We start from the raw sequence: 10,000 nt of genomic DNA, 5'->3' as shown, positions 1-10,000 counted from the left end.
GAGAGAAATACAACTATTTATCATGACTCTTTTCTTTGTATGTAGTCATATGGATATATGTATATACATATCTACCACTGTTGACTACTGATATACTGGACACTACGTTTGCTCACCAGCATGTCCTATCAGATCCCATCTCCAGCTCCGCCTAAACAAACAGAGACAAACCATGGGATTAGATTAGATTAGAAACATTTAGACCAACAGGACATAGACATACAAAACACACCGCATCCTCCCAACATTCAGAGACATGATTCACTACGTCAGCCCAACAATACAACCCAATCCACTCCCATAGTTATCGTCATCATTGTCCCAATCATCATAGGATTTACACATCTTTCCCTCACATTCACAAACAATATGCATATCCATATGATATACAGTACCAGTCAAAGGTTATATATATTATATATATAGTGATGATAGTTACTATATATACAGTACCAGTCAAAGGTTTGGACACACCTTGCCAAGAGTGTGCAAAGCTGTCATCAAAGCAAAAGGTGGCTACTTAAATATAATCTAAAAGAATCTAAAATATAAAACATATTCTGGTTTGTTTAACACTTTTTTGTTTACTACATAATTTCATATGTGTTCCTTCATAGTTTTGATGTCTTCAATATTAATCTACAATGTATAAAATAATAAAATATAAAGAAAAACCATGGAATGAGAAGGTGTGTCCAAACTTTTGACTGGTACTGTAACTCTCAAATACCTTCCCATGAACACACAATATTTGCAATTATATCATATGATATTTATTCCACCTACTCTAGGCCTCAATACTAATGTAACATTAATACAATGGTGACCCCTACTGGTAAAAGATGGGACTAACAACCAAATCTTTTTCTAATAAAAAGCTATGAATAAATGAGGAATTTACATATAATTACAGCTTCCTTGCTTGCACTATCCATGCAATATGCACATTTAAATGATAAAAAGACCTTTAAAATATGGATGATAAAACCAATGACCCAGAAACAGACATTTCTTAGAGCAATCAGTAACAGGCAACCAAAAGTTACAGGAGACCTGGAGCTATGCTTAGTGTGGACTATCAAACAACAACAACAACAACAACAACAGCAAAAAACAACAACAACAACAACAACAACAACAACAACAACAACAACAACAAATTTGCATAATATGCATGGATGTAAATGTTGTGTTTATTGGTCTGAATTAAATGGTCTGACTTTTGAGTTTCTGTATATCGGTAAGAACATTTGAATTAAGATTTGTGGTTTGTTGTAATCCGCTCCAACGATTGGATGGCTGACAAACATGTATTGTATTAAAACAAATAATCTGTCTACTGATGTTTTTTTAATGTGAATGTTTTTGGATCCTAACTTGTGTGAAGGGATGAGGACGAATCCACCCACCATCCTTGTTCATCCACTGCTCCAGGTCTTCCATCTCTAACTCCAACACAGAGGGGATGTCTTCCTCAAACATGGGCCTGGGACAGGAAGGAGAACACCACTTCATCAAACACACTTCATCACATTCCTGGGCTAGTGTTGGAGCACTCAAACAGGAAACAGAAGAGGCAGGAATTCATTCATTCATATTGCGCTCAGTGCTGTATCCTGCGACCAAACCAACAGGTAGCTGACCTGAACATCTACATTTAACATTTACATTCATGGCATTTAGCAGACGCCTTTATCCAAAGCGACTTACAACAGATATATTTGTCTAAGTAAGTGAATCATCCATCTATCAGTCATCATAAGATAAAGTAATCAATGCTCAGACCAGGGGCCATAGGCAGTCACAATGCTAGAAGAAGGATTTTTTAATATATATATATATATATATATATATATATATATATATATATATATATATATATATATTAACAGGAGAGAAACTTGTACAGGAGGTAGTGGGGGTGAAGAGGTATTTTTTTTTATTATTTTTTTTTTATATGTTTTTAGGGCATTTCTGCTTTATTTGGATAGAGATAGTAGAGATTGACAGGAAGAATGGGTGAGAGAGAGAGAGAGGAGGGATGACATGCAAGATAGGTCGAGGGTCGGAATCGAACCAGGAACCTTGCGATTATGTGGTGCTACGCCACTAAGCGCCCCGGTGAAGAGGTCTTTAAGATGTAACAGCCCTTCATCTTTTACGGGGTTGAGTTAATCATGCTACATCTTGACTGTCCCTCCTAAAGACCTCTTCACCCCCACTACCCCCCTGTACTAACCCTAACCCTAAAGACCTCTTCACCCCCACTACCCCCCTGTACTAACCCTAACCCTAAAGACCTCTTCACCCCCACTACCCCCCCTGTACTAACCCTAACCCTAGAGACCTCTTCACCCCCCACTACCCCTCTGTACTAACCCTAACCCATACCCTAGAGACCTCTTCACCCCCACTACCCCCCTGTACTAACCCTAACCCTAGAGACCTCTTCACCCCCACTACCCCCCTGTACTAACCCTAACCCTAGAGACCTCTTCACCCCCCACTACCCCTCTGTACTAACCCTAACCCATACCCTAGAGACCTCTTCACCCCCACTACCCCCCTGTACTAACCCTAACCCTAGAGACCTCTTCACCCCCACTACCCCCCTGTACTAACCCTAACCCTAGAGACCTCTTCACCCCCCACTACCCCTCTGTACTAACCCTAACCCATACCCTAGAGACCTCTTCACCCCCACTACCCCCCTGTACTAACCCTAACCCTAGAGACCTCTTCACCCCCACTACCCCTCTGTACTAACCCTAACCCTAGAGACCTCTTCATCCCCCACTACCCCCCTGTACTAACCCTAACCCTAGAGACCTCTTCACCCCCACTACCCCCCTGTACTAACCCTAACCCTAGAGACCTCTTCACCCCCCACTACCCCTCTGTACTAACCCTAACCCATACCCTAGAGACCTCTTCACCCCCACTACCCCCCTGTACTAACCCTAACCCTAGAGACCTCTTCACCCCCACTACCCCCCTGTACTAACCCTAACCCTAGAGACCTCTTCATCCCCCACTACCCCCCTGTACTAACCCTAACCCTAGAGACCTCTTCATCCCCCACTACCCCCCTGTACTAACCCTAACCCTAGAGACCTCTTCACCCCCCACTACCCCTCTGTACTAACCCTAACCCATACCCTAGAGACCTCTTCACCCCCACTACCCCCCTGTACTAACCCTAACCCTAGAGACCTCTTCACCCCCACTACCCCCCTGTACTAACCCTAACCCTAGAGACCTCTTCACCCCCACTACCCCTCTGTACTAACCCTAACCCTAGAGACCTCTTCACCCCCACTACCCCCCTGTACTAACCCTAACCCTAGAGACCTCTTCACCCCCACTACCCCCCTGTACTAACCCTAACCCTAGAGACCTCTTCACCCCCCACTACCCCTCTGTACTAACCCTAACCCTAGAGACCTCTTCACCCCCACTACCCCCCTGTACTAACCCTAACCCTAACCCTAGAGACCTCTTCATCCCCACTACCCCCCTGTACTAACCCTAACCCTAGAGACCTCTTCACCCCCACTACCCCTCTGTACTAACCCTAACCCTAGAGACCTCTTCACCCCCACTACCCCCCTGTACTAACCCTAACCCTAGAGACCTCTTCACCCCCACTACCCCCCTGTACTAACCCTAACCCTAGAGACCTCTTCATCCCCCACTACCCCCCTGTACTAACCCTAACCCATACCCTAGAGACCTCTTCACCCCCACTACCCCCCTGTACTAACCCTAACCCTAGAGACCTCTTCACCCCCACTACCCCCCTGTACTAACCCTAACCCTAGAGACCTCTTCATCCCCCACTACCCCCCTGTACTAACCCTAGAGACCTCTTCACCCCCACTACCCCCCTGTACTAACCCTAACCCTAGAGACCTCTTCACCCCCACTACCCCTCTGTACTAACCCTAACCCTAACCCTAGAGACCTCTTCACCCCCACTACCCCTCTGTACTAACCCTAACCCTAGAGACCTCTTCACCCCCACTACCCCCCTGTACTAACCCTTACCCTAGAGACCTCTTCACCCCCACTACCCCTCTGTACTAACCCTAACCCTAACCCATACCCTAGAGACCTCTTCATCCCCCACTACCCCTCTGTACAGTTACTCAACTGTTAAAAATAAAATAAAGAATAAAATGTATTCTAGCATTGTGACTGTCAACGGCCCCTGGTCCGAGCATAGGTCTTTCTTTATCTCCTGATGACTGATGTATAGATGATTCACTTACTTTAGACAAATGCAGTTGTTGTAAGTCGCTTTGGATAAAAGCGTCTGCTAAATGTCAATGAATGTAAATGTAAATGTAATATAAATGTGAATAGTGAACTTTTCACCATGATCATGAATTATCCCCCCGTAGTAACGTTCATTGCCACTGGAGGGCGCTCCAGTCACTGAGTAATGTTCACTAATGCTGAAGCTATGAAGACCACCCACCCCCCCCACCCCCACTGTGAAGACCATTACTTATCAGACAGACTGTAAAACACATAAGACTGCTTTGGAATTCCCTCTGTTTGCATTTTATGTATATTTTTTCTTCATATGTCTCTCCCTTACACTAAAGATTATGTTTTTCAATTTAAAATGTAAAATGTACATGTACAGTATGTAGGCCTATGCACATTGTAATGTATGTATGCAAAATGAGGGGAAGGAACAAGAGGTTGGAGAGAGAAAAAGGTCTTTCAAAAGTTTTCTTTTAAAAAAAAAAAATTATCTTATACATTGTAGATTAATATTGAAGACATCAAAACTATGAAGGAACACATATGGAATGATGTAGTAAACAGAAAAGTGTTAAACAAACCAGAATATGTTTTATATTTTAGATTCTTCAAAGTAGCCACCTTTTGTTTTGATGACAGCTTTGCACACTCTTGGCACACTCAAACCTTTGTGTGTCAAAAACTGTGTGTGTCAACACTTTTACAAGTGAGAGACCATATTTGGTTTGTCAAATGTGAACTGTTGAGAAAATACCCCCCCCCCCCCACACACACACACACACACACACACACACACACACACACACACACACATACACACACATGCACATACACGCTTCCTCTTTCTAAACAGGAAATAGTGTCGAGGGGAGAAAAAAAATCAAGAAGAAACCAGAAACCAGAAACAATCTCACCAAGCAAAGCAGAATATTAATATCAGTCAGACGGTGAATTCAAATCTATGGAGACCAAGTTTATCATCTGTATATATAAAGGCATCGTGGTAGACTGTGCCGTACTCACATTGGTACCTTTTCGGTACTGTTGCCATCCAGAAACGGATCCTCTTTTGTATTATCTGGAAGAAGAAACCATATTATACACTTGTGTACTTCTCTTCTGTATGGTTATAATAAAACTGTACCTGCCGTTGTGAAAAGTATGAAGAAGTCTGAATATAAAGTAGTTTCAACCCAAGGGCACAGTCATGGCTGGGGGTTTATGATTTGGTGTTCGATCATATTGTTTGTATTGTATTTATTGTTTATATTGTTTTGTTGCGAAGCACTTTGTGACATTTGTCTGTGTAAAAAGCGCGATACAAATAAACTTGATTGATTGATTGATTGATAGCTAGACAACTACTGATGGTCTATCTTTGTTTTTTTTTATCTAGTCCACAAAAGAACCAATCACAAATGTTATTTTTTTCCACCTATTTCATCTTGTTTTTAGACTCTCTCTGGCTGTGCCACCAAGAAGGCATCATCGGAAGCACCGCCTTCACACTGCATGCAAGCAGGCTTGTGGTTTCATTAATCAGTGTTTGTCGTGTCAAAACATTTCCAGCGAAGTCTCGGTGACAGACTTACCGTCAGGGCTGCTCAATTTTCTATTCCACCGGCGGTTGATCACGATACCGCCCACCACCATAGCGATGATCACGATCACCAGGACGACCGGGATCAGGATGATGGTGGGACTCAAATCATGACTGTCCTCGGGGTCTGGTGCTTCGGTGTCATCATCCTCACCTGGAAGCAAAGAAATATAATTATCATCTTTGGCTCTACTTTTTTGTTTCACTGTCTCTGTTTTTATGTGCACAATGCAAATCAATGAAACTGCAGATGTATCCAAACATGTCATCTCTTGCAATGTTTCAGCAATTATCTAATCATGTCGATCGTTATATTGAGTTTCTTATACACGATAGGAGAATATAATAACCACCATGTGATTTCACCTTACTAATCATATCGGTAAGTGGAGTGAGTGTGAGCATGTATATGATGTTTGTTCTCACTGTTGGACCTACCGATTGACCTACTTTCTATGGTGACATCTTCTATTTCTCCAGAGCCAGGTTCATCTGCAACTGTAAATAACAACAACAACAACAACAACAACAATCTGTGGTTATTTGTACAGTGTTATACATCCCCCTCATGAACAATGTACAGATCATCTGTGAGCTAACTCAAATGATGACAAGGGCCAGAAGTTTTTCCTGCTTGACCATGTCATCTGATCTGGAATAACTCTGGGCCGTGGATGTAAGGCTATGGGAGTGTCTCCTGCGATGAGGAGGAACTCCTGACTTCCCTCTTGTAATGACATGTGGAGAAATCTAGCTACTAAACTCAGTATGTAGAGAGGCGATCCAGCACCATGTGTGGTTTTTCTCAAGCCTGACTTGAAGCAAAATGTCTGGTTTGTGGCGCAACCTCACCTGACCCACTCTCAGGTGGCGGGGTGGCGTCTGGGGTCGGGGTTGCTTCACTTGGACTTGGGGACACTGTATCCACAGAGGAAAGCATCAACGCAAGTGAATATCAGGTTGTCATTGTCAACAAGAATTGCGCTTTCAACTGATTCGCCTGGTTTAAATAAAGGTTGGATAAACCAATTAAATCAACTTTGATGGAATAGAACCCAAAGTCATTTACTTGTATCTAATCCAACGTGAGAAACGTAAGCTTCACAGTCGTGCCAGGTTGCTGAGGAGAAATAAGGAAGTCGGAAAATGTTGGCTAACAGCCAAGCGTTACCTAAGGTTGTAGTGACATCATAATCGATAGACTCGGTTGCATCTTCACCGTCAGCTGGTTCCGTATAATCCTCCTCAGTCTGGCAGTGCACTACAAGAACAGATTCACTGGTTATACATAAAAAGACACAAAGCACTTTAATTTGTGGTGATTCAGTGAGATTGACTCATCATAAGATGATATGACTTATGACATAATATGATAATAGAATCGTTTTGTAGGCAGTTTTATCCAAAGAGACTTTTTATCCAAATCCCTCTAATCTCATGTCTCAAACACCAAACCTACCAACCAAGTTCTCAGAACCACGCTGAGGGCGTACAGAAGTCAGCTGGGACACATTTCTTAAAAAAAACAACAACAAAAAAAACAGCTTTTTTCAACCGACTTTTGAGAAAATGAAGCAAATGACAAGGCCAAAGTGGGGCCTTGCAGAGGGGCATCTACTCTGGTACAGTCCGATCCGTCCCAGGGCCGTTCAGACTGTACTGAATACCAGTGTGACTGCATTGTTTTACGACAGGAGTCGCTGTTCTAACACGACCCGCACCGCCTGAAGTACCTGTCTTCCAAATGGAGGTCTCCAAATGACCAGACGGACCAGTGTGGACAGTCTACAGTATCGTGTGTCTGTGAATGTGGATGTATTCAATTTAACAACCATTTTGAAGTACTCTTTCCCTGCTACTGTACAGAACATGACATTCAATGACGTTGCATTACTTCTTCCTTCCCCCCTGCATCCTACTGCCCTTGGGTTAGGCTACATCGGAGCTTAGGGGCAGCCCGGCGCTGCATCCTACTGCCCTTGGGTTAGGCTACATCGGAGCTTAGGGGCAGCCCGGCGCTGCATCCTACTGCCCTTGGGTTAGGCTACATCGGAGCTTAGGGGCAGCCCGGCGCTGCATCCTACTGCCCTTGGGTTAGGCTACATCGGAGCTTAGGGGCAGCCCGGCGCTGCATCCTACTGCCCTTGGGTTAGGCTACATCGGAGCTTAGGGGCAGCCCGGCGCTGCATCCTACTGCCCTTGGGTTAGGCTACATCGGAGCTTAGGGGCAGCCCGGCGCTGCATCCTACTGCCCTTGGGTTAGGCTACATCGGAGCTTAGGGGCAGCCCAGCGCTGCATCCGTTTGGGCCTATCTGGGCTCAGCTCAGAGCTGTGACCTGACCTAGATCTTCAATGACATGTGTGTCTCCTCAGAGGAACACACTGTATACCCCTGGTGAAGGGGAACACAAAGACAGAACAGGGTTCTGGATCTCTGCTTCCAAGCACCATCACAAACACACATTCAGGCTGGATGGTGTTTTTTTTATTTTTGCTGTTTTGCTTTTTTTATTTTAATTTAATTTTAATTTGTTTTAAATGTGTTAAAAATACGAACACACATTCATGTTGAAATAGCTCAATAGAGTCATACTGTAGCGTATCTGTGTTACAGAGACAGAGAACCATCTGAACACTTTGAAACAAACATACCGTATCTGAGTTGCAGGTGAAAAAGGCAAATATAAAAACACATCATACATTTACTATAAACTGAAAAAGATAAAACCTTTTATGTGTAGTTACACTTTCTTGCTGATCATTAATCACTGATCACTATGACTGTTATAACTGCAGTTAACTGGCACACACACACACACACACACACACACACACACACACACAGGAGTGAATAATAAAATGGCGACATCAAATAATGACATTGCGAAATGTTACTGGAAATGGTTTGTCCACACATAAAAACACCTTCCTGTGACTACTCTCTTGTTCTTTGGCGAGGATGAGCTGTTTGAAATAAAACAGGACCATCAACATTTCAGCTTCCCTGTTTATCGCTGATTCTTATCCTTCTTAACTACCTGTAGGTATGTCACCCTCTCTCATAGCCTAACCCTAACCCTAACCCTAACCCTCTCTCATAGCTTCCACCATAAAACACTCAGCAAAGAAACTGCAGAGAGATGCACAGTCATAAAGACAGTACCCACAGTTAAAGTAAACTCGAGATACGAGACTTGAAGCTCGGTGTGATCAAAAAGGGTTAGAATCAAGCCACAAGAGAGATGTTTAAATATCTACACTTCCCAGTTCTTCTTTTTGAAGTTACTCAGAGACAAGTGAGTGGGAGTGACCTCGTAGCATGCCTGAGATAAAGTATGTACGGTCTGTCAACCGGCTGGAGAGCATTCAGCACTGTAATAAACAAAGTACACCAAAAGAACGTTCCCTCATACAGACTTGTCAACACACAGAACTCACAGCCACCTCACATTCCAACGTGTGATCCCACTTCTACTCTCACCCAGTAGAGCACACGGATAAACGAGGAAGAGAGACACACTGAGAAAGGCAGGCAGACGGGGAAGAAAGTGAGAGAGCATGAGAGAAAGAGAGAGAGAGAGAGAGAGAGAGAGAGAGAGAGAGAGAGAGAAGCTCCATGTTTCCACAGCAGCAGGGAAATGATCTTTCCACACCTACCCGTCCCGGCCAAACAGACGGCCAGTACCAGCAGCAGCAGCGGCAGGGTCATTTCCCACGGGCCTCTCCTCGGGTTACCAGGGCCAGAAGCAGACATAGTGCCATTGTGTGCCCTCGTCCTCGCTGTATGTCTGTCACGGCATCCTACTTCCTCATCGGACGTTGACTCACCTACAGAGAGAGGAGGAGGAGAGAGAGAGAGAGAGGGGGGGGGGGGGGAGAGAGAGAAAAAAAAGAAGACACAGACAGACACACACACACACACACACACACACAAACACACACAAACACACACACACACACACACACACACACACACACACACACACACACACGCCCAGCCAGATAACTCTCTCGGATGTGATGCAATCAAGTGTCTGCTTGTAGCCACAAGTCTGGTAGCTGCTCTGCTCACAGCAGAAACAGCTCCACATTCCTCTTGGTAAGGTATGTGGCCATACCAAAGAACA

At 44.1% G+C, this 10,000-nt stretch overlaps 1 protein-coding gene across 2 annotated transcripts in view; it reads right to left on the bottom strand.

Moving 5' to 3' along the window:
- tmem154 (transmembrane protein 154) overlaps positions 1–9,705 on the bottom strand; it is a 13,740-nt gene extending 4,035 nt beyond the window's left edge. The window contains exons 1-8 of one of the 2 annotated variants that reach the window (XM_083692750.1): positions 9,531–9,705; positions 7,044–7,133; positions 6,725–6,790; positions 6,311–6,370; positions 5,865–6,026; positions 5,296–5,350; positions 1,410–1,486; positions 117–151 (exon numbers count right to left, since the gene is read on the bottom strand). In XM_083692750.1, coding sequence (XP_083548876.1) covers positions 129–151; positions 1,410–1,486; positions 5,296–5,350; positions 5,865–6,026; positions 6,311–6,370; positions 6,725–6,790; positions 7,044–7,133; positions 9,531–9,627 — 630 coding nt within the window. In that variant the 5' untranslated portion in view covers positions 9,628–9,705 and the 3' untranslated portion in view covers positions 117–128. The remainder of the gene's footprint in view (positions 1–116; positions 152–1,409; positions 1,487–5,295; positions 5,351–5,864; positions 6,027–6,310; positions 6,371–6,724; positions 6,791–7,043; positions 7,134–9,530) is intronic. The other variant, XM_083692751.1, reaches the window with a different exon arrangement.
- Positions 9,706–10,000: the final 295 nt, after the last annotated feature.

This window comes from Argentina silus (assembly GCF_951799395.1).
Source record: "Argentina silus genome assembly, chromosome: 21".
NCBI classification, from domain to species: Eukaryota; Metazoa; Chordata; class Actinopteri; order Argentiniformes; family Argentinidae; genus Argentina; species Argentina silus.
The sequence above is the reverse complement of the archived record's forward strand: the minus strand, read 5'-3'. Positions and strand labels throughout refer to the sequence as shown.